The 25579-nt window shown below is 39.9% G+C and overlaps 1 protein-coding gene and 1 long non-coding RNA gene across 4 annotated transcripts in view; one reads left to right on the top strand and one right to left on the bottom strand.

Moving 5' to 3' along the window:
* The window catches only part of LOC121893786, a 28011-nt gene extending 8176 nt beyond the window's left edge, over window positions 1-19835 (top strand). The window contains exon 3 of the long non-coding RNA XR_006095430.1: window positions 18882-19835. This is a non-coding gene — a long non-coding RNA (uncharacterized LOC121893786). The remainder of the gene's footprint in view (window positions 1-18881) is intronic.
* A 27-nt stretch (window positions 19836-19862) lies between these two features.
* zfhx3b (zinc finger homeobox 3b) overlaps window positions 19863-25579 on the bottom strand; it is a 344746-nt gene continuing 339029 nt past the window's right edge. For all 3 annotated transcript variants that reach the window (XM_042396488.1, XM_042397285.1, XM_042398099.1), the window contains one exon: window positions 19863-25016. In XM_042396488.1, coding sequence (XP_042252422.1) covers window positions 23284-25016 — 1733 coding nt within the window. In that variant the 3' untranslated portion in view covers window positions 19863-23283. The remainder of the gene's footprint in view (window positions 25017-25579) is intronic.

Below are 25579 nucleotides of genomic sequence, written 5' to 3'. Positions count from 1 at the left end.
GCTGCAGCTGTTGTAGTCATGGATCTGAGTGTTTACAGTTGGGGTGTGCACTTTGTAGACAGTTTGATATGTGTAAAACTGAGAGAAAGCTGGTTTAGACATGCATACCTCAATGCATAAATTAATCAATATTGTGTCATAAGTAGCTCACATTAAACTCTCCTTCTGCAAGTGCCCTATCTGCCCCCTCTTCCTAAATGTTCTAATAGTACTTTCACAGTATTTCTGTTATTTTAATTCTGATATCAGTAATGTAGAGTTGAAGCACCTGGAGCATCGATGCCAAGACAAGAGGATAAAGCTGGAGTTATACTTTCCACGTCCGCGAATATGTGAGGGTCCGCTGTGGTCCGTGTGACGTGAATTTTGTCATCAGAGGGTGTACACGCAGGCTCTGTGCAGACATCCGCGTATCTCCAGTCTGTTGTGACCATGCAGCCACTATGCTACAATCAGTAGATGCCGATCTACTGCACATGTGTTGAGCATGTCCTCCAAGCGAACGTCCATGTACGTGTCCACTTGGGAGTATATTGGTGGCTTAGGGCAAAACTACGGTATCTGCTACAGTATCTGCCATCAGAACTGCCTGATGGTTGGTTGAATACAATTTCTGTAACTTTCCGAAATTTAAAATCGGACAATCACATCCACTTCACATAGTGTTTGGCCTTTTTTCATTCTTCACACAAATATTTCTGTCACTTTTTGTGTGTACAACCGAGTGCAACACTATGGATGCCCTCCAGGAGAGACTGACTGAAAATGTGCAGCATTATCCGAAACAAAACTGCGTGTTCCCCCTCTCTATGACATCTGACTTTTCACTCCGCCTTTGAGAGTGGCCACATCATACAAACCTGTTCTTTTCTTGTATAACCTCGCCCTTATACTTTGTGTAGGCTATCATCTCAGTCTGCTCAGTTACCTTGAATGTATGGTTTGTAGGATTATATCTGTGTGTGTGAAAGAAGACTGGGTTATCAATCTGCTTTATATTTGAAAGTAATTAGAATTCTTCATTTCTTTTTGAAGCCCTGCAGAAAAACGTAGGGTGGTGGGGGTGACAGGTTAATTGAGGAATAATACCCTTCAGAATGATGGATTTTGGTGACTTGAGATGTCAGAATCCATTATAGGAAATTTAAATTTGCAATTAAAGTGGGAGGTTGGGTGCAGAATTCTTTTCATTTTAATTCCCCCTTGCCTCCTCCTCTGTTATTATTAATGTTCTGCATTAAATGTCCAGCCCTCTGTTCTCTGCTTTGGCACTCATACACCATCCAACACAGTTTGCCAAAATGAGGCTTAATTAATGATCTCATACATACAGTAAATCAAACAGCTTTTTCAGAACATGGATGCTGGACTAGAGGGACATCTCATGAGGTAATTGATAATACACACCTCATCTTGTTAAAAAGAACTGAAATGACTGCTATTCTTATTGTATGCTGCATGTAGTGTTCAGTACATGATTCAAAAAATTATGTTGAGAACTTTGAGAAATATGATTTTTTTAATCTTAGTCAATTCAGACATTGTAATCTTTAGCTAGTGAGTTGCATGAGCTCATTTTCACAAGATATATTTTACTGGTAAAGGACAGAGACTAATGCAGTGCTGATAGCAGGTGACTACTGATGATGATAAATCTGCAGCACTTCACCTGTTTATATAGCTCACATCCATATTTTCAGCTTTAGATGGTGGATGTCAACACCTGTGTCAATAAATTTCTAATGTGAAACATTTCACCACCTGTCACAGACTAAATACTGTGTACATGTCCTGTTGCAAAACATCTCCACAAATCGTGTCTCCAATTCAAATAGTTCAGTGTACACTTCGAGTTGTTATTCCTTATGTACAGCTTTATGAAGAGAGAGACTTAACAGGACAGACAACGGTAACAGACAGAAATTACATATGGACACAGAGACAGCTCACCGAAGCTCACGAAGTAAAGTGCCACTGCAGGAAAATCTGCAAGAACACCAAAGGGCTGAAAATACACCAAGCCGGAACCAAATTGCAACAAGAAAAGATGCAACTGCAGCACACAGTGCTATAGAACTTCAGGCAGGAAGCACCCCACCATACTGGAGATCTCTTAGCACTTGCATCACCTCAAGGCCACAGGGGGAACATGCCTTGATGACACCCCAAAAACCCAAGCCCAAGCAGCAAGGGAAAGGATCAAATTGCCCAAGATAAGCAAAAACAACGAATGGTACCTACTAGATCAAGACCTCAAGGAAGTGTTAGAAGCCACACTAGCCAGGACAGTGGAACAAAAAGTCAACACACACACAACAATCACGTACAATCTGGCAAAAGAACACTTTGGTACAGAGGAAAAGAAAGTAAACATCAGGACTACAAAGCAGCCAACCAGGAGAGAAAGGTGGATCCATTGTCTGAGGAAAGAAAACAAGTCTCTCAACAAGCAATTTAAAAGAGCTCCTGCTGATGAAAGGGGAGGTATTAAGGACTTGACCAGTGGAATCTGAGAACTCCTCTGCAGACCTAGAAGGACGGAGAGCACTCGAAAACAGAGAAAGGAGAGGGAAAACAAAAGAGCACAATTCATCAAAGACAATCTCAGGTTCACCAGAACACTGCTGGGTGAAGGAAAATCTGGAGACTAACCAGCCTTAAAGGGGACGTGGAGGAGTTCCTGAGAGAGATTTACAATGACGGTTCCAGAGATCAAGCCCTAGGTGTCAACTCAAAGGTCAGCAGAGCAGAAACACCTGGAAAAGAGTTCCAGTGAACCATCCTGGAAAGAGGTCCAAGAGGTCAGAACAGGGTGTGCCCCAGGTCTGAGCAGTATACCCTTCAAGGTATTTAAGAAGTGCCTGAAGCTTCTCTAAAGGCTTTGGAAGCTCTTCTGGAGAATATAGAAGAAGGGCACCATTCCATCCAGCTGGAAAAAAGGCAGAGGGCTATTTTGTGCCAAAGGAACAAGACTCCTCAACCATCGACCAGGTCAGAACAATCTCACTCCTAAGTGTAGAGTGCAAGACCTTCTTTTCGGTGCTGGTTAAGAGGATGATCTCATACATGACTGAGAATGGGTACACTGATAAATGTATTCAGAAAGGTGGGATTCCAGGCTTCTGTGGGTGCTTGGAACACACTGGAGTTCTCAGGCAGATGATATGGTAGGCTGAGACAAGAAGAGGAGACCTAACAGTGGTCTGGCTGATTCGGCAGAATCAAGCTACGATTCGGATCAAGCCAGTCTACAACGCAGTAGCAAGACCTGGAAAAAGGAATCATGATGGGCTGTACAATCTCCCCCATCCTATTCATCATGGGAACGAACCTCCTCATAACAGCAGCCGGAAAAGAAGCCTGAGGGCCGAGAATGAAATCGGTTGTCAGATAGTCCCCAATAAGAGGGTACATGAATGACCTCACTATAACAACTACAACCCATGTGGAGGCAAGGTGGATCCTAACAACACTTGACATGGCAACACATTCTGCTGCCCAGACTCATGTGGTTGTTGACAGTTTATGAAGTTCCTATGTCACATGTGGAAGGAGTGGAGAGGAAAATCAACTAGCACCTTCATAGGTGACATAATCGGAAATCCATGCACTGGAAGACAGGGTCTCAGAACCAACCATTTCCAGCAGTGGGGAAGAGCAGACACAAAGGAGAGGAGAGCCATGATTGTGGCTGAAGTGTGGAATTTGGAAAATCACATGGGTGGAGCTATGGAAGCTGGAACCCTTCCGCATCTCCTTCCAACTGCGGTTGGTGTACGACACACTCTCAAACCCAAGTGGGGCATGAGGGAGGATCTGCTGTGCAAGTTTTGTGGGGAGAGGCGCACCATGCCACGCATATAGCCTGGCAGGGTGTTAAATGGCACTCACCCAAGGGAGATAGAGGTGGCAATATGGTGAAGTCCTTGCGACGCTCGCTGATGCCTTGGAGCAGGATAGACAGAAGAAGTGCCCAACCAATGTGAGACTCATATCATAAATCACATTTGTGAGGGAAGGAGAGAATCTAACAGCCACAAAGACAACAAAGAACAAAATACTGCAAACAGCACAGTCATGGAAGATGAGGGTGGACCGGGGAAGAAGGCTACAGTTCCCCCAGGTCGTCCAAAGAACCTTGAGGCCAGATGTGGCCTTGTGGTCTCGAGAGGCTAAAAACATCATCCTCAAACTGACAGTCCCAAGGGAAGAGGCCTGCGACCATGCCTTCGAAAGGAAGAAATCAAAATATCAAGACCTGCAGCAAGATTGTAGGGAGAAAGGATGGCAGGCATGGCTTTTCCCAGTTGAGGTCAGCTGCAGAGAATTCCCTGCACAGTCAGTGTGGAGAATGCTTACAGCCATTGGAATGACAGGAAAGGGGAGGAAAACAGCAGCCCACAGGTTGGGGGAGGCAGCAGAAAGAGCCTCTTGAAGGTTATGGAACAGGAGGGAAGAGTTGGGCTGGAAGCCAAGAGGAGATGGGCAGTGATTTGGCCACCACTACCGACCCAGCAATGAGAGGGTGTTGCGGTTTAGGGTGGAACCACCTGATGAACGTTGGACACCCGATGAACGTTGGACACCCGATGAACGTTGGACACCATCTGACAACATCACCTCCTGGCCAAGGCTGCAGTCACCAGATGTTTATCTGTTTAGGTGACAGAAGTGGAAGCATCTTCAGATGTATTTTCATGCAAAGAATCAACACCAAGTAGTAATAATAAACATGAAAAATGATGTGGAATATTACAAAGGATAAAAAAATGGTAGTTCTATAAACATATAGTTTGCATAAACATGCAATTTTCACTTCCAACAATGAGGCGTAAGAGTTTATATTACGCAGTAAAGCATGGATTATATGCATTAGTTGAATTTGAAAAATCTGTATTTTAAAATGGTATTAAAGAGTATACAGTAGACAGAGTAACAAATAAAAATTTTGAATTTTTAACATTAACATTAACAAATTTTGAACAGATTACACATTAACAATAATGCATTAACTGGTGCAGAGTATTGTCTTTGTCCTTTAACAACCCAGAAAGAAAAAAAGACTGATGTACAGTATTTGGTAACCACTGTCAAAATTGAGGCTTCGAGTGAATATATTCAGTATCTCTGTCTCCCTGTGAGGACTATCGGCAGCAGCAGCATATTAATGCCACTATCAGCTACTATATCACCAGTCAAAATGACAAATGGCAGACAAGCGCCTCTCAAATATTCAGGGAGGGTGGAGTAGTGCAGGAGTGGTAATGGGTGGTGGTGTTTTACCCCATTTGGCAAGAGGATTCGGTGTAAAATTTGGGGAGAGAGATGGTTGGAGTTAAAATGAAAAAGCAATGTTTTGAGTCTGTGTGCTTGCATGTCTACATGACAATGTTTTAGAGCAGAGAACAAATTATTGTCTTATTGTCCTTTCTCTGCACTCCTCTCTCCCTCTCCCCCCACACCCCCCTCATCTCCCCCATCATTCGGACAGCTGGAAACAGAATTCATCCGATTCGTTCTGCTGCTTTTCTCTCTCCCAACTGCCCCATTCCCCCCACCATTCCCCAATCCCCCTCACTGTCGTAATAGGATCTGCAGGAATCATTCAAAGGCTAGATATAATTTACTGCTTGCCGTGCACAATACCCCCTCCCACTCTCACCCCCTTTCTCAATCGCACAAGGTGCCCTGCGGATGAACTAATCATACTTGAAATATTATTTCTGCTTCTTATTCCTCCATTTTATGAACAGCTCTTTTTTATGGTGCAATGGATTTAACCCCTGCCTGGTCATACTCACACCAGTCTGTACAGGAAAAAAGAGGATGAATGGGTGGTGTGGGCAGAGAGAGAGAGAGAGAGAGCCTTTGTTTTTATATTTCTTTGTTTACATGACTGCCTTCTCTTTGTTTTGATAAATTCATATTTTACCCAAACCTTGATTTCCCCAGGTGATGACTCCATCTTACAAAGAACATACAGTAGAACATACAGTTGTAACCTAGCCAGGAACCTCACCAAGAGAACCATAAAAAACAAATCCACAGGGCTCTTTTAGCCATAATCCCCTTACTCTCTTTAAGCAATCCTCATATTTGGACAAGTAACCCTTCTTCATTCATAATATATACACCACAGTAAATGTTCTCATGCATAACAGCTAGGATTAGCATATGAGTTGTGCTGCTCTTTAAAAAGAAATAAAACAACACAGAAAACATCCTTTGAAAACTATCATCAAATGTTCTTTTTCATCCAAAATATTATGATGTACCTTATAGCAAGACCTTACTTCTCTTTGAAAAATGCTACAGGCTCTGTTGAGATTAATCGTCTTTATCTGAGTCACTAGGCGATTTGGTACGGTTGAATGCTACAGACAGAGAGAGACAGATCATAGGCCAGTACAGTTTGGTGAACAGTGGAAAACTGATAGAGATTTATATGAAATTCTATTGATTTGGCACCTCAACTATTGATCTCCTGTGGGACAAGAGGTCTGGATTGGGATTAATGTTCTCTAAGCCTGTTTGGGACCTGACATCATGAAAGAATTACCTACACCTTTTTTCTCTTCAAATTTGGTAATTTGACTTGAAAAGAATTGATTCATGATGGGAACAAACAGTAATTGTCTAAACTAAATATCAGCATGAAGATTTATTTTCTAGTTTTCAATGAGTTCAAAATGAGAGCCAGGAAAGCAAAGTCTATGTCAAGGACACTTTGGATATCAAAGGATTATGTAGTTAACAACAATGAAAATAATTCCTTTAAAATACCCCGAAAAAAACATAATCAAAGTAGTTGTTTCATAATATTTGGTATCCAAAACATGTTTTCCCTTAAGATGACAAAATTTCAGAATGTTATTCAGATAAAATTAGGGCCCACAGTCTCCTCCACATTTCTTTTTCAGGGCATTTTCAGTGGCAATGTGAAGATAGTAACAACATTTAGAAGTGTATTTTGCCATTTTTGCTTGCATGTATGCTGAGCCATGTTTGAGGAAATTGTTTTTGTCTGTCAGCATAAAACCCAACACTGGTATAGTCAGATATCTGTTATTGCAGATATATCATTATCAGCTTATATTTTGTCTGATAAGTAACAGGAAAGTGCTGAAATGCCAAAAATAGGTCATTTATAAACAATCATATATAAGGTTATTTGAGGTCTTGTATAAACAGTATTTCCACTACATAGTTTGTTACCTTGCGGCTGTATTCGCAAGATCACGACATTACGAGATCATGCAAGAATCCATCTTGCCAGGCTTCAAGTTATGTGCTTGTGTCCAAACCACTGGTGGTTTGGACCAATCAGCGAATCCAGCTGCCTTGCAAGGTAAGACGATGATAGATGGTGATTGACGGATGGTTCATCCGATCACCTGCCAAGTATCTTTTGAAAGTGCCTGCACTATTCCAAACAGTTTCCATGGAAGACTTCTCAGATGGTTCTGTGTAACAAACCATATGGCGTGTCAGGTTACATAGTTTGTCCAGAGCACTGACATGTTTATTTTTAAGTGTTTTATGTCCTGCTTAGTACATATCTTGGTCACAATTCTTTAGCAACCAAATTTAAAGGGGTTTTTTTAATCAAAAAGAGAGGTAGTCCAGATGAGGTAAAATAATAAATAAATGTCAGTTAATATATTGTTGCAAACTCTCATATCCAGTATCCATTGAGCTATACTGTCTTTGGTACATTAAAGGGTAACTGTGCCATTTTTACACATCAAAGTCTGTTTACAGGTCTTTGGGAGCATTACTGCATATATATTAAAAAATATATATATTGTACAATGCCTTTTGTGGCTCCAAAGGGGCTGTGCGAAGTCTGATGAATTGCCTCAAGTGATGTCATTTGGCAACATTGGTTGGGGCTGAAGACTGTTAGTTTTAAAATAAAAACAATCTGATGATGTGAAGTTAGAAAGAATTGGAACCACTGGTAGAGCTTTACAAAAGTATTACACTTTCCTTTGAATGTAGTGCCAACGAATTTTTCATCATTGTATCTATGATTGATTGTGATCTGTGATTCAGAAGTAGCCAATACCATGTTTACAGAAAATGTAATGAAGCAGCTGGAAATCCGGTGGGGGGGGGGGGGGGGGGGGCATGGGGAGCGGATATTAATTAGTAACTTTAAGCCAGTTATGGAGTTGAACATTTCTCAACAAAATGCAATACACTCAGGTCTTACAAACATGTTGGATGTACTTCCTAATTCAGAAAACATCTACAGAGACTTATTGAAAATTGGTTAATACCTGCATTGTTTACAGCAGCTTGCGGTCTTTTTCTTCTCCTCTTTTTGTGGCTTTTTTCTTTTTTGTGGCTTATTTCTGCCTTTTAGCACTTTACTGCCACCAACTGTCAGCTATCTAAAGATTTGGAAAATTTTATAACTTCCACAGAGTACCTTTCAGCACTATTTCTTTTGCTTCATACTGTATATGATCATTGATGATAAAACCATCACAGTGTGATTGTAGATCTGCATTCCTCCATGAGTTAATTAATTTGTCCGTCCATTGTCCATTATTTCTCTGATCTGCTGATCAGATTTAGTCTAAACTTGGGGAGAATTATGTATCTCATGTTTTCAACATTGTCTCAGGAAGCCACAGCATCAATTTTCCCCTGTGTCCCAAACAATATCTCTGACAAATCTGATCTAATTTTGACTTAACTTGGGCAAAATAGTAATTGGCTGTGAGGTGAGCTGGCTTTTTGTTAATGGTGATCTTTTCTTAGTAATTAACTTGTCTGATCAAATAGAGCCCATAAATAATTAACCTAACTGTATGTTTTCAGAAGATGGCTTACACAGCCTTTTTATTGTTGTTGTTCAAAGGCTGTCACACTAAGAAAAGTGTGACACCCCTTGAAAGGTTCGCTTAGCACTCAATCTGTGTTTTCTAAACTGACATGGCATCTACTCTAAGAACAGATAAAGATAATACACTGTCTGCATTCCTTCGTTTGGACCAAAACACACTCACATCACAACACAGTAAATCATGTAATTCTTTGTTGAGTGTGTACGTATTGGCTCAGCAGATGGAGAGTTGGAGAGAATACAGTATGATAGTAATTGAAAGAAGAGCTAAAGAAGGTGAAAGGAAAGAAAGAAATGAGAGAGTAAAGAGAGATAGAAAGGGAAAGAGAGAGAGGCAGACAGAAGGCAGCTATCAGCTGTTCACTTGTACTTAGGGAGCACATTTACTTTCCATTGATTTCCAATGCTTTAGTCAATTTCCTGTCACTTTTCATTGCAAGTACATGTGATCTCAGTTTAGCTGCTTACAGGAAAAAGGAGAAAGTCCAAAATGGATATTTTAGAGAGTCTATAACACAACTGCTAGAGGCTCTGTGTTTCTTGTCTGCGAAATCTAATATTACTCTCAGGTAGGTGTAAGATCAAGAAAAATAGGTATTATACAATGTCCAAATGTTGCATATACAACAGTATTATAAGATAACCAGTATATCCAGTGTTATTGTATAACAAGCAAAATGTTTACAAAAGGAAAGTGGATACAGTAAAAGTAAGAACATACTAAAAACCTCTTATAAAGGATCATACCAGATGAGACTCATATATCTCCATGCAAAAACTGATCAGTCAACAGAAGGCTCACTAACAGATGTGGTGTCCAGCAGTCCTCATGAATCACTGAACCTACTGTAGCCTTAACAAGAAACTATTTTACTATTTTTTTTCTTTACCTTGGTTACCGTCTCTGTTTTTTTTTCCAGAGTCACAGTTTCTTTCCTGACTATTTTCTGTGCACATAGCATACAGGTTTGATCTGTATTCCATTTGTTTTTTCAATCTCCCACATCTTTCACTGTTTTTCTTTAATGCAAATACTCATTCACCTAGTTTTTATTTTAGTCTTTTTTTTCTGTCGTCTGCCTTCAGAGAGCATAGCCAACTGAATATTCAGTTTGAAATAGCACAACTCCAAACAAAGGGCATTTTTTCCCCTAGCACATCTGCTTGCGAGGGAGACAGGGCCCTAACACCTGGAAGTAATAAAAGACCAACACTGAGAGAGAAAATAAGGTAGGATTATTGTTCTGTGTGAGGAAGAGATTATGTTCAGAGAAAAGACAGGGAGGCATACAGCTACACTTTCACCTCAAACAACGGGACTAGAAAGCAGCCACTGATTAAAACTGAAATGAGGGGAGAGAGAACATCTGAAAATGAAGCACACTTTCATGCCGAGACAACAAGTAGAAAGCTTTATTTTAAATGGAAATAACATAGACTGGAATATTCCAAAGCTTCAGCAGTACTATTACTAATTTACAATGTCATTATCTTACCACAGCTTAAAATGATACTAGCTGAAAGAAAACTGCATAGCATTTTCCCAATTTTGATGAGACTCATTGTTGCATTTTCTTTTTTCCTCTGTTCTGTATTGAAGATGTTGTGCATTTGTCTTCACTCTTTTCCTCAAACCCAATCATGCTGTAATTTTATAACAGTACAGAAAATGATTCGCCCAGGATGTTATCTTACTTTCTATCAAAACTATCCTAATTAACTTCCTTTAAGAATGACATTTAATATAAACACCTTCCTAGAAATGAACATTGCTCATTTTGCATTCTAAATGACAATCAAAACAAATTAATCCAGAATATAGAAAATTCATTTAAAAAACAAAACAAAAAAAAACAGTAAATGTGCCTCTCCCAAGGTATATGACCTAACAATGCTCCTGCACAGAGTATGTTGGCCCATAACATCCAGTACAATCCAAATAATCCACACAAAACCAATTCAAACTGAGAAAAGGGAGTCAGGGATCCAACACAGTCTCTCCCTTTCTCATCGCTCTCCCTCATGTTGACTGGAATGACATTAGATGCCAGTGCTTGTTTGTGCTCTAATGACAAGTAAGAGGGGACTGCTGTCTCCATGGCAACAGCCAAGGTTCAATACATCATACCTCGTTACAGTAGTCAAGCGGGGACGTTTGGTCAAAAATTAATATATCATGGGAAGGGGAGAGGGAAAGAGAGCGCTGTGATAAGATTGCCCAGTGTTTGCTATGGGTTTGATAACTATAGCATTTAAATGGTGGCCTTATTAATTTCAAGCTGCAGTAGTGGGCAACAATTTGAAATGGATGTTCAGTGACCTTGGCTTGATACGGTGAGAGTGTCATGTCTACATGAGGAAGATGGTGAGAAGGATAAAGAGGCAGACCAAAAGATAGGGTGTGTGCATGTGAATTAGTGTGAATGAGTGTGTGTTGGGGGTAGGGATGGGCTCGAGGCAGTATGCTGCAGATTAATTGCATATGATTCACAATTGTAGGAATTGTAGCACAACAAATACTAATTTAAACTGCTCAAACTCCTCTGCATTGACTGACTCCTATTAGGTGGCGTAGGTGGTGTTTCTCATTAGACTTCATGTTTACATTTTTTTTACTGGTATTAGAAGATGGACAGACGCAGCCAAGGCATGTTACCAGCTTTGAGAAAGAGCAATGAGACACAAGGAACAAATGCATGACTCCAGCCTCCCCTAAACCAAACTCTAGCATTTTAATCTACAGACTTTTAATATATTATGCTGTCCTGACGGGTCAGATGCAGTGACAGCTCCGGAGGAATGAATTCAAATTAAATATCAGCCACTTAACTAGCAAATAAAACGGCCAAATTTTCATCTGAAAACATATTCACAAAGTGAAAAGGGTCAGTCTCTAGATCCCATTTGACTGCATCAAATCTGACTGGGAAACTTGAATCTGCTGAAAAGAAAAATATTCTACTTGCAAGGTATTTACACGCATTTCATTGAGTTTAAATCATTTGGAGCAGGCCTTTGTGCCTCCTCTAAAATTATCTGGTAAACATAATGACTGTTTGATTTATACAATATAAAAAGCTACATTCCAAAATGTGAAACCGCATTTTAGCTCACAAGATAAGCCGCCCTGAGTGACAGCCCTTTTAATAGCCAGATAGAGTAAATCAAATAGGAATCTGCCTTTCTACAATATTCTCATATTCTTATGGATTGACTACCTTTGCATGCTTGTTCATGTGGCAGGCACTGTGATTACCCCTTATTCATGCGGGAATAATGAGTAATTTGCTCACTTGACAAAAAGGCCTCAGTAGGACCCTGTTAGATTTAATTATGGGATAATCTCAGGAAGACAATAGTCAGTGATGATAAGAGAGTCATTCCTATTTGTATGTAATCAATGTTTAATATTTATCATTCAACAAGCTCTTATGGAGAAGGCTTAAATGAGGACTTATCTACACTTGAGTCCCTCTTCAACATTTTCAGCTCTCACTCCAATTGACATTTACTGACCTCCTGTAGAAGACAGAAGTGGGGCAGACTGTTTCTCCCACAGGATTCGCTAGAATCTTTGAAATATGCTCTGAAATAAGGGTTCCTCTTAAGGGTTAAATTGTTGATGTTAAATGGCATGTTGGATTGTGCTAGCTGCCTGCTAATTAGATAGTAATTACAGCAGAGCTATGCGAGCCTGTCTGTTCCAATTAGAAACACTTTTGCAGCCAGTCTGCCTGACCTTTCTTTTAAAACTTGGTGAATGCTCAAAAATATTTGTTCTGAATGGTCAAATTATCATGTTTGAGTACCTCAAAGATACACAAACACACATAATTCAAGCTAAATGTGGGAAAAAGACAGCACAGCACCAGTTTAAATACAGGTGCACTTCTTGGCAGGTGTCCAACTTCACCAACCTAAATATATAAGTGACTGAAGTAATTACTAAATATATACTTCACATAAATATTATACCGCATGTATATGTGTGCATTATATGGAGTGCAGGAATTGGACTGTTGCCCAGTCTTGTTTTGAACAGTGGTAGTGTGCCCTCCCTCTCACTGAGAGGAGCTCTCAGACTGACTGAGGAGTGTCTCAGGCATCCACAGCACACCTGGTCTCCATTATCTCTCCATTTCACAGGCTTGCACCCCCTAACAGGGCAGCCTGGGAATGGGCCTGGCTCTTTCATCTTCCCATCATTATAGCAGCCAGCCCAGGGTCAGGGCCCAGTCTGACAGGCATTCCAGCAGCAATACACTACAACTGATTTTAGTTAAGGTTTAAAAAATACAAAACCAAAGTCAGAGAAATATTAATAAGAACAAGTCTCAAAACAATTATAGTATTAAGAATTCTTTTCAGAGTTGACATTCTCCCCAAAGCTATGTGAAATATGACACTGCACCTCAAAGCTGTGCCTCTCGCTTCCTTAACAGCATCACCTTCCCTCACCCATGCCCTAAACCCAAGCCTCCTTTGTGGCACATGTACTTTGTCTCTGTGAAGCAGACATAGATACACATGTAACGAAAAACATGCAACAAGAACTACAATATAATGCTATTTCTTAACAAACCTTTCAATATGAAAGTAGCGTTTACAAGTGTATGGTGATATCATGATGAGTGTTAGGTTTATTCTGTTGGTTTATCACTCTTAAATCTTGTCCGCTGAGGGACATTTGAAGACAGATCAAGGAGAAGCCAAATTCTTTCCCTTCAGCTTTTTAACTTCTAAAGGGATTTAACAGACCCCTTCAGACAATCTGGGAAACACATTTATGGAGAAAGGATACACCACCTGATGGTTCAGGTCTGACATGGTCCACCCATTATCATTTTGCATATGAGAACAAAATGAGGTGTGATAATTGATCTCTCATGTACTTCAGCTCACGCTCTCTCACAACACTATCAGCACAGCTTCGTTTCAAGGCGAAAACACTCTCGGGCAGAGCTAACCTGAAGCCATTTTAATGCATCATCACTTTGAGGTTACAGAAATGACACCATGAGAAGCACTTTGAAGTGAAGTAAAATTATCCTTTATTTCTGCCCCCACAAATGATTTATTAAGGGGTAAAAAATGGGGAAAAGAGGAAAGGAAAAGGGCAGATGAAGGATAGAGAAGGACAAACACATTCCCAGCACATATTCTCTTCATTACGAGTGAGGGGGGGGGCCGATCATTCAATTACTGACTGCCGTCACAGGCTAATATTCCTGCCTGTCAGGGCCCATTCTGGCTCAGTTTTGGTCAGAGTTCTTCTGATGGACCTCATTTCCTGTTAAACAGAACCAGAAGGTGCTGTGAAAATGGCGACACCTGATCCTGTGTTCAGGAGACGGGAAACACTGCGGCAAGGCCCGAAGCCTGCCAAGACACCTCCACACCTTCCCCAGCATGAATCCCAGACGGGTGGGAAGTCAGCAAGGTGGAGTTTAGGCAGAGGGGTTTATCGGCCACTCACTAATCCAGATAATGCTGATGTTAGTATCGTGCAGTTTATTTTTTTCTTGGGTGTATTGTGTGAAGTGATGTGAAGGTGTGTCAGTCTGTTCTGAATCAGGAAACTGTCTCCTGTAAGTCAAAAGAAGCAAGAGTTCTCTCTTTTAATTTTTTTCCCATTCAATTTTTCTTTGATCCTCATTCACCCATTGTTTTATCTGACAGATTAGATTGAATTAGTTCGACCTGTCCTCAAGTCCCTAGCGTAATTTGTCTTTGACATTGATAGGGGAAGAAGACAATGTGGTTAGGCACAGAGGTATATGTCGGGTGGAAAACAGGGAAGAGCTGTAGTTATGTGATGTGGAAAGAAGGATTCTGTGGCTTCCAGGCTTGTTTGTGAAATTCTTGTTCTTCACGGTCATCTACAGTATGTTATTTCACCAAACTGCCTGTCAGGCGTTAACCCTCGATAGTGGCAGTGCAAGCTGTTCATGTGCAAAGCAGCCCAGCTTAGCGAGGTCTTTCATTGGCTTAGTTGCAAATGTATCCAGTATGTTCACAGTATTTGCTGGTGACACACACCAATTTGGTACTTCAATGCAGTTTACACACAATTCTGCATTAAACATTTTCCTAAAGTCTTCAACAGGTTTAAAGTTAGTGACAGCACTTGGCTAAAAGTCTAGATAGTTTTGCAATTTCGCATCAAATTTTCCCTCAAATTCTGCTGATGGACAGTTTAATCACATCACATTTTTGGGTGGTTGTGGAACAGGACTCTTTGGCAGGGTGACTACCCTCTGTTGGCTAAGATGGAGGCAGGATGCTCTAACCAAAGCAGCGTGGAATTGGATGCTGGGATGTGTGGTTTTTCTTACAGGTTCTGCTCCCCATTTTCTGCCTTTGTGGTGTCAAGGGGTAATGCCAACCTTAAGCCAGGCAACCATTAGATAGCTATGTTTTTTATTAAAGACAAAGCCCAAGATGACATAGCACAACCACAGCTTTTGTAGTCATTTTGATGAGAATCATCCAACATTTGTACCCTTTATTCCCTGCAAAGGGTAAAAGCTGATACTAAAGAGCTTTGGAAGCCCCAACAAGCCATTATTCCAACAAAGCAAGAGCTTGAACCTCAGCATGGTAACACCACCCAGTTTGGGTCAGAGTGTACAAACAGAGTCTGTGATATTCTATCCAGCATAGCTGTGCTCATCTTCTGTCCTACAAAAGAGAACATTATGTGGTATGTCAGGGGCTATTTGGGATATGTAAAAGGTTGACTGGTCGAAAGAGACAAAATGACTCTAGGAAGCTGTCAGCTCCACCACTGACTGAAATGACTGAGTTAGTGGGGTGCATTGAGAATGATAATTAAATATGGGGCCACAGATTGACAAGGTGGGCCCTCTACCTTTAGGCCAGGGGAGAATGGGTTTGGGAGCTCACATTGCCCAGGGCCTATGTTAGATTCAGGCGCTAACCCAATTTCACACTGTGTGACTGGGCCTGGCCTGTTTCAATGCAACCTCTGAGTGTGAGTGCCATCTGGTCCAGGCTTGTGAAGGAAATGGCCTTGCTTTTCACACTGATCGGATTAGGCTGTTTTTAATTCATTCGGGATGTGCCCTTGCGTGTTAATTGGCTCAACATGGCCAATGAATCTCGCCTGTTGCTTAAGACAGGATGGCCTCTTCCTTAAACTCCCTTTAGAGGTTTGATGCTCCTCAGATTTGAGTTGTTTTTATATATTTCTTACAAAGCGGCATGATTTAACAAAGGTTATAAGAATTTTCCTCATGTAAAAATATGATGCAATTCAGCTATATTTTATGAGCAAAACAGCAGTTCAAAGATCAGAGTGCATTTTGAAAAGATGTAACAAAAATGGATGTTCATGTTCCTATTCCAATATAAATGTCTCTTGCCTTACAAAAAAGTTAATATTTACGACATAATGTTTTGGGCTTGTGTTTTAGAAATGGCAAAAACAAACAAAAACATGTGTCAGAACCACAGACATCTTCAAGAAGGGAGAAAGAAGCTATTGCTGCCTTATACCAAATATTACAAAGAGAAATACAAAAATACAACTCACCACTTAATGAGAAATCTGAGCCTGTTTCTTCACAACATCTTCATCTGTCATACTGTGGGGATAAGTATTAGAGGAGGGTGTTTCTTAATGGAGTTTAATTAGATTTTAATTAGGCTACTGTTCATTGCAGCATTTAAATGTTACAAGATAATGGTTAATAGTTGATCAGATATTATTTTTGAGACCTCCCCAAACTCGTACTTTTGTTTTCTCTGCTTCCCCACCAATTTCCAAGCTTTAATTGTCAGTGTCTCAGATTACATTAGTTGCACACAGCCACCTCTAATTAAGAAGAAGTTCACAGTTGTTGCTTAATATGTATTAATTAGGCTAGGACATTTACAATGCCTACCAGCGATCTAAATCTAACACATGATGTATCTCAGGGCAGAGGATTTCAGAGGCTGAAGGGATCTGACAAGATCACTCTACATATTAATTAAAACAGTCTTAAGACATAATTTTAATAAAACACAAAGAAGATTTAAAGGTACAATCAGTAATGTTCTCTAGCTCTTGTTACAAATTGACCATAACATATCAGCGGGGGCTCACAAGTGTTGCTGATCAATGCCAGTCCTTCTGTTACCTCAGTGTCTGCTGAGAATTCAGTCTTGCTGAACAGGCAGAGCTGGCTCAGCTCTGTTTTTATTGGGAACAGTCCAAACTCCCAGGTCCCCTGAACTATCCACTGCATGCTGTGTTTTACCAGAGTGAAGAAAGTTGCGGCATTTGAAAGATGGAGGGAGATTTAGACTCTATAAAATAACTTGTCAGACAGATAAACAACCTATCTAATGTTAGCCACCTAGGCTTAATTTGGTTGTTTGTGACATGACCAGCTGCGCTTCATCCAGCAGTACTCTCACTGGGTCGTGTCTTGCTAGCTGATTGTTAGTTTATACTGCAAATGAATAAACTTTGAAAATGAGGCATGCTGCCTTGAGTTTGGACACACGTTCTCATTCAAGTGAATGGGAAGGTGTGTGTGGTGCTGTATATACAGGTTATTGTAATATGGCCTACACACCTATGACATGCAGCTGTGTTCTTCTTGCTTAGGCATAATATCAGTTAGCAAACAGTTGGTAAGCTTGAAATGAATTTGCTTTTAAAAAGAAAAAAGAAAAAGAAAGAGACTACACAATTGCTTCTGTTGTAGTTTTACCAAGCCGACCACTCGCTGTTACTAAAGAGCAGTTTTTTGTTTTACCGATTACACCTTAAACTGCAAAGAAGCAGAATAGAAATCAAATATTCAGTAATTGTAATTATGTCATCACTGAAAATATACACTATCTTTTTTTTATATTAGCTGTTTTCTGTTGTTTTCCTTGTAAAGGCACAATCAGTGATCTTCGCGTTAACATTGTGTGTTTCCCAACAATTAAAGTAAAACACACAGGTTTGGAATGTGTTCTCATTCTTACATCAAAAAATATATACAATAAACCATTCTAGAATTATGTAAACAACTGAAATTTTAACACTTGCGATTCAGTATAAAAAATGAATTCATTCAAGATAAGAACTATCACTAAAGAATTGAATGTATTTACTTTTCTTTCTCTATTGCTAGTAATGTTAACAAATGAGTAACATGGGAAGTACACAGAATATTTCTGTCATAATTGTATATTAAATTTGAACATATACTTTTGCAATTTATTTGGTCGAAATCTTAAAAAATACTGATTGTGCCTTTAAGGATCAAATCTAACTTTTTCAGTAAACAGAGGAAAATGATGAATGCTGAACACTGTTGTATTTCTTCAGTTCTTGGAGTTTTGCCAAAGTCCACTGACAGCAAGTGATCAAATCCCACAACAAAAAATGAGTCCAAACCAGTGCAGTTTATGCTCATACTTTTTTAATGTATCACAATGAGCAAGAAACATACTTGATGAAATATTTTCAAAGGAGTATATTCAATTACCATCTACAATCAACTTAACTAGGACAACAAGGTTTTGTGACAAAAGTTTCTTTAAAAGTCTGAAGTTCCATGTGGTTGTATGTATGTTAGTTTCCATGTAATTTGGTACAGTTTGGAAATCTTCATCATATAATTACAGTAACAAAAAAGCTAACAAGACTACAGTATAGAAAAGACATCAAGAACAACATTTTTGGTTTAACTTGCTCTTTTTTGTACATTGCAAGGCTGTTTTTTTTTACCCTCGGATGGGCTGCCTGGAGCCACAGAGCCATGCTTATGAGGCTCGAAGGAGGAGTAATTCAAGGAAACAAAAAGAAAATCTAAAAGCATAAAAAAACATTGTGGCACCAGAAGTCACAAAAGGAACAGAGAGCTCCAAGTAACAGTTCATCTTTGAAGTTGGAGCAAATGGTTGTTTGGTTGTTAGTTTGGTTGTTAATTTTGGTTAATACGCTTTTTTAGTGTATAACTGCCTCTTTAAGAATGACAGCTTTGAGAACCCGTCCCCTCTCTCTGTTCATTTCTCTTTTTAGATTATGTAATCAACAGAGAGAGGGGTGAACCGCCATTTGACTGGAGAGCTTCACTTGTCAACCAGAGACAAGCACAAGGAAATGAAACAGGTAGCAACATGAACTGGGAGAAATGAAGCAAGCATCTCTGTCCATCCTGTCCTGAAATTTGGAAAATGTCCATCAAAGAGCAGAAGCAGAGGCAGATCTGGAGAAAGAAAGAGACAGACAGAAAGGAGAAAGAGGCAGCTGGAGCCACTTAAGTTCAGTTCTCTCTGTGTCACACATGTCCATTGGTTCCAGAGTCCATTCCCATTACAGAGTTGTCAGTAATCAAATAAGGAGGTGGTTTTAAAGCTGTTTTGAGCCCATCTTCGGCTCCCATGCCCAGTTTTGGTGTGCCCACAGCCTCTCATGTCCTCCTAACAAGATCTCCAAAGCTTCCCAGAGTCATTTTTTTCTTTTCAGTCCTTCTTCATCTTAGAAACAAAAAAAAGTTGATGTCTTGTTTTAAATATATCTATATCTGTATACAGGTACACGTTCGTTTTCACAGTGGGCAAAAGATGACCTCTACAGCAAAACCTTGTCTTTATCTCTCTCTTTGTAAATGTCCATTAAAATCAAGTATCCCAATGTAAGTTGGTGGATCCAGACATCCACAATAGCGTTTTGTGCCACAATAAAATATACACTTATCTGGGGCACAACTTGTAATTTTTTTTTTCCTTTTTGTTTCAACTGCATAAAGCTTTGGCCACATTCATATATTCAATCAAAGTAAAAACTGCTCAGTGCTTCGGTATCATTTTAATGTCTGATCATTATCTTTAAAATTTGATTTTGTAAATTTTAGTTATTCATATTCCAGCTTTGTGGTTCAGTTCGTTTTGGTGTGTAACACAAAAAAAAAAAAAAAAGGCAAACAAGGGAACAAAAAAATTGAATTGATGCTGGCTCTTATGAAACACAAACACGCACGCACACACACACACACACACACACACATACACACACATACACACACACACACACACACACACACACACACAAACATACAAACTCACACACAGTCCATGCTGGCTGGCTGAATCTGATGTAGAGACCTCAACTTTGTCTTCCACAAGAGAGCCCAAAAGATTACACTTTGGAAATGAGAGAGAACAGTATCATTGAGACAATGAATATAAAGAACATTATCACACCATAAAGTGGCCAGGACATATTTTTTGTTTTTGTTTCTTAATTTCAGCAATCAAATTAAAGCTAGTGTTAATTTATGATAAAAAGTAATATACAGAAACTAAAATAAAATACAAATACTTATAAGAAAATAACAATACATGTCTGACATTATTTGAAAATTAAAATAAAGCAAACATATTTGAGAAAAACTGTACAACTTAAGAATTTTCCAAAATAAGAAAGTACATATGGACAGTATTTCAGGGAACTGAACTTTAGAGAAGTAGCAAGCTTGCAGACCAAATCTACTGACTTTCAACAGCATGCTGTAGTATTAACACCAAATCACATTGCTCTGCAAGACGTAGCACTTTAAACACACTTCTAAGATTGTGCCTTGTATTCATTAGGGTGAATATATTGGCTATACAATAGTGGCCAAAAAGTAGTTCTTCACAAATTTAAATATGTCTTGGTTTTGGTTTAAAAAATAAAAATTTTAGTTCATCAGTTCATCAGTGAGGGGGGGGTGGGGGGTACCTATGCACATCCATTTCCATTGCAATAAGATGAAGTGGGTGACTTCTTTGGACATGAAAGCATCCTAACTATTTGAAACAAAGGGACATCTTCAAAAAACCTCCTACTTTTTCCAGAAATAATGCTTTGGAATGAAGACGTCCCTCTGAACCTGTGATCTATGTGTAGAAGTGACAGCCTGCATACACATGGGACAAGTCACTGGTGGATTTCCCAGGAAGGGGGCAACCGCACCTTAGCTAAACAGCCATCATTTCCCTCTGAGACTAGGTGTTTGTTAACTGGCATAAATGTTACTAAACCTATGAGACTCATCAGTACCAGATGTATTATATACATTTTTTTGGTAACCACTATTACTTGCTTAACAAGTGAGCAACAACCTTGACTGGATGGAGGGATTTTCAGCAATGTTCCATGCCAGCACAAAGTGACATGTGGAGGTCACTTTGTTCAGTAACCAATGATGCAAAAATTTACACAACAGTTTACAGTCACTTTAAAAATGAGGAAAAAAATAGATTGTGACAATTAAAAGCAATTAAATGAAATAGGATCAGTCCTTGCTTAAGAAAAATCCATTGTGATATTTGGAATGCACTGTTCTTTACAAACGTCATAGATCATTGGCTTTAAACATTGGTCTGTTCAAAAAGAAAATCGGCAAAATGTCCTTTGGAACATATATTCACAGTCTTCAAAGTTCCGTTTTTGCAACAAGAAAAAAAAAGGTGTTGCAGAGGCAAGAAATTGGTTTATTGTTTGTTTTAGTTAAAGCTTAGCCAAAAGCAAAATGAGCATGCATCTAGGTACTTTTTTTTTTCTTTCAAAATTCTACATTAGCAGCAAAACGTATGTCCTTGAAGACCAGACCTTATACATTTTCTTAAAAAAATGGACATTTGAATGTGACAAAAAAGTCAAACAAAGATTAATAACCTCTATCTTACAAACTGCAATGGCTCTGTAACGGTGCTACTCCACAATGCAAGGACAAGGGCCCTTTTTGGTTTTTGGTATTTACGTAAAAAAGCCACCTGTTTGCTTGCAAAGAAGCAAAAACGGCAACTCTGATGCGTACTCCTTTATCTTTTAAAACTTTGTTTTCTTTCCTCTAAAAACAGCAACAAATTCTCAAGTATAAAGAAGCCTCTTTTCTCATCTTTATGCACCGATGGTGAAAGTGTTTAGTCTTTGGATTTTCTTTTTGTCTTAAAGCGTGAGAATTATTATTAGTATTCTTTTTTCATTTTCATTTATGACAACAAAAATGTCAAAATGAAAATAAAGACTGTAGCCACACTACATGAAGAACAAAAGACCTGCTTTGTAGTGTACATATCTACAAACACAGGAGAGCTGAAGAAAAATAAGTGCGAAGAGAGGAACAAGTAGAGCGAGAAATAGGAGTCAGACAGTGATAAGTGCACAAAGGTAACACAAAAATTAAATAAAATTAAATTTTCAATATTTCACCCAAGATTTTTTTCGGTTTGGTTGGTGCATTACCAACCAAATCATAAAATTTAAATAATTCTAAAAGAGGATCCTGCCTTGTCAGGAGGGGCATCTGGGTGAATGTTTCCCAAGTAGTTGAGAAAAAGACAGAAATAAAGTTTAGATAAATTACCTGTCCATAATCTAGTCTATCGGAATGACCAAGACAACATCAAATGAAGCGTCTTAAAGTTGGACAATACAAAAGCTAAATGTACACAAAGTTTTTTTTCAACCTACCATACTGTTTAAATTCATTTCCAATGCAACAATCTACTTAACACCAAAAATGTTCATATCTATTATAAATACAGAAGGTTGTTTTTTTTTTTAATCAAAACTCTTTTTATCGCCCGTTCTTATGTCTGCAATGCTCTCCTTGTCTGGGTATAATGGAATTGTGATTTCCCCACCTTTAAACGGATTTCTATAATGATAAAATCAGCAAATCATTTGCCCTTTTTGAATGCCCAGAAACAATGCCTTATTAAAATTTCACTCAACTCAAAACTTTCTATTATTAAATCAAGTTCTGAAAGAAAAAAAAAATGCTTATCTCCTGTTGGAAACAAAAGGTGTAAAACATGGATTTCTGTAACAGAAAAACATCAGTGAGCTGTTGACCTGAGAATAAAATAGACATTACATTATTCTTTTACTTTTGCAAGCCATTGGTATCTGAATGCTTAAATAGCAAGAAAATTGATAGACTATTCTCCCATACAGTACATACTGGCTTTTTGTGACTGTGCTATTAAGTAGAAATTAGTACAAAACAAAAAGGACAGCTTGTTGACTCGTATTTCTTCAAAAGGGTTTTTGGGCCATTTGTCAACTTTGAGGCAGTCCATTGCCATACAGTACAGCGTTCCTCTACCATAACCCAAAACATAACTGCAGCGATCCTTTCTATTCTCATATATAGTATGCATGTATTTCAGTTGAGTAAAACAAAACAAAAACAAATAAATCAAAAACAAAACGAAAACCAGCATGTTGATATGGGAAAACAATCCACTAACATTTAAATTTTTGGTTACAAGCTTTGGAATTGCAGTTAGTCTTTACACATCTTTTTCTGAAATTGGTTTGTATACTTTTAATGTATTTTTAACATTGCTGCTTTTTATGTTTTTTTCCATTTGTGATTTTTTTTGTCTTTTTTGTGTTTTTTAAATATTGTCCATCACTGAAAGCTCTTTTACAATCTGATGGAGTCTGTTCCTACACTAGCAAGATTACTACAACTACTACTGTCTTTGACAAAGCCAGGCTGCTGCGGCTCCTCCGCCGTCCTGCCCAGCCTGTCTGCTGACTTCTGACTGCTGTCAGAATCAGACTCGTCGGTAAAGACGTCTGTTGGTATCGAGGTCTGAACTCCTGAGGTGCTCAATGAACTTGAGGTAACCGTTGAAGGTGAGGACACTGGTGGAAAAGAGGAGGAAGAAGAGGGGGGACTGGCATTGGGCTTCCCAGCTAAAGCTCTGGAGAAAGGGGCCTGGGGCCAGGGTTTGCCGGCAGCTGTGGTGTTGAGTTGGGTAGTAGAGGAGGAGCACAGGGAAGAGGAGACAGCAGAGGATGGCATGGTAGCTGATGTTGTTGGCGGGGTAGGGGGGCTGCTGATGGGATGAGTGGCAGACTGCGAGGTAGATGCGGTGTTAGGATTGGGGAAGCAGGCTGAAGAGTGAGGTAATAAACTAGTAGCGTGCTCTTTGGCATTTCTGGCTGATCGCTTGATTGTTCTGTGTTTGTGCAATGCCGATTCCAGGTGTTGACTGAGTGCTTTCTCCCCATCCAACGTAGTGTCACAAGCCAGGCAGTCATAGAGACTTCCAGCTCCTGCACCTACGCCACTGGGGACACGCAGCAACATCTCTTGCAGGTTTGCCACAGACTGACCGAAAAAACAGTTAGATTTAAGGTGGGTAATAGCCGCTTCTTCCTTGGTGAAAACTGCTTGACACTTGCGGCATGCCAGTTTATACTGCACCTTGGGGACGATGAATTGGTCTAGATGGGGATCCACAGCTTTGCCATCCATCTCGTTCTGCTCAGAGGGTACTTTATTATGAGAGGAGGAGGAAGAGGAAGATGTGGGGGGTTCACTATGGGGGTTGCCCTTTTGCTCCTCTTTTTTCACTGGATCTTTGGCAGATTCTTTGCGATCCCCCAAGGATTGAGGGGGAACTGGAGTTTGGCTTGCCTTGGGTTGCTGGATCTGCTGAAGCTGCCGCTGCTGCTGCTGTAGTGCTTCCTGCAAGCTCTGCTGATATTGCTGGTAATGCTGCAGCAGGGACCCTGGAGACAGGCCCATCAGTGCTTGTGACAATGCTGGGTTGTAAGGGAAGAGACTTTCCATACCATACATTGGTTGCAGGTAGCCCCCTTGGAGAGCCCCGGGGATCTGAGGGGTGTAATAAGGGGAAAAGCCAGGCATGAAGTAGGGCAGGAACTGGTTTGTGAGGAGGGCTGTGGGGTCAGATGCCAAAGCAGCCTGCAGGGCCTGAAGCTGGGCAGGGTCTACCACATACTCCATACCAGGTGTGGGCATAGAGGTAGCAGGTACAGCTGCTTCAGGTTTTTCCTTCTTAGCGCTGGCAGCAGAAGTGGAAGGGGCAGGGGTGCTTCCAGTTGATGATGGGGTTGAGGGCTTCTCTGCCTTTTCCCTGGACTTCTCCTTCTCTCTTAATCTCTCAGTATCACGTTCTTTGGGGAGTTCTTGCCGGGAGCCGGACTGGGTGGTTGAGGAAGTGGAGTTGGATGTGGAGGTGGGGCTTGAGTGGGAAACAGATGTGTTGGTCTGGGCTGGGCTGGATGCGGCCAGAGACGATGAGGAGGGAGGCTTGTTGGGTAATCCAGATGTGGGGAGGCTAGGTGAGGGAACACTGGCACCAGGCATGTTCAGGAGGTTTGAAGGTTTTGGAGGAGTTAAAGCTGGAATTTTTTCAAATACAAACATACATTTAAGAGTTAATAGATGGATGTACAATTATTTGTTAAAAGGTTATTCAGCTATAACAACAATAGGCTGTTTCATTATATAGTACATAGGAGGAGGTCAATGAAAATAGTTATGTAAATGATAATAACCTCATGTAATCTTCAAAGTCAGTCAGAGTGAGCCATTTGTTCACTCTGTTGTGGCATTTGTGGGTCTAACATTTAAGTGGTGGAAGTTAAAGTAGGTTCTATGCATAGTGGCACATGTCAACAATGACCTTTGGCAGACCTGTCAACTCTCCCATTTTTCCCGGGTTTCACCCCCTCTACAGCCGTTCTCCTGTTTTGTAATTTTCCCTGGAAATTCCCTGGAAACCCGTATTTCCCTTTACACAGGGCTGTAGTGGAGACTAAACGCACATAAATGCCGTTTACCCGCCTTGCAAATTCTGAAATAGCTTTCACGCAAATTTTCATCACTTTACAGCTGTTAGTGGCTCAGACTGGCTTCCTACCACAGTTTCTGTTGTAGCTTCTTGGAGCGCTCATTTTGTTTT

The sequence above is a fragment of the Thunnus maccoyii genome, chromosome 1 (assembly GCF_910596095.1).
Source record: "Thunnus maccoyii chromosome 1, fThuMac1.1, whole genome shotgun sequence".
NCBI lineage: Eukaryota > Metazoa > Chordata > Actinopteri > Scombriformes > Scombridae > Thunnus > Thunnus maccoyii.
This window is presented reverse-complemented; position numbering and strand designations above follow the sequence as displayed.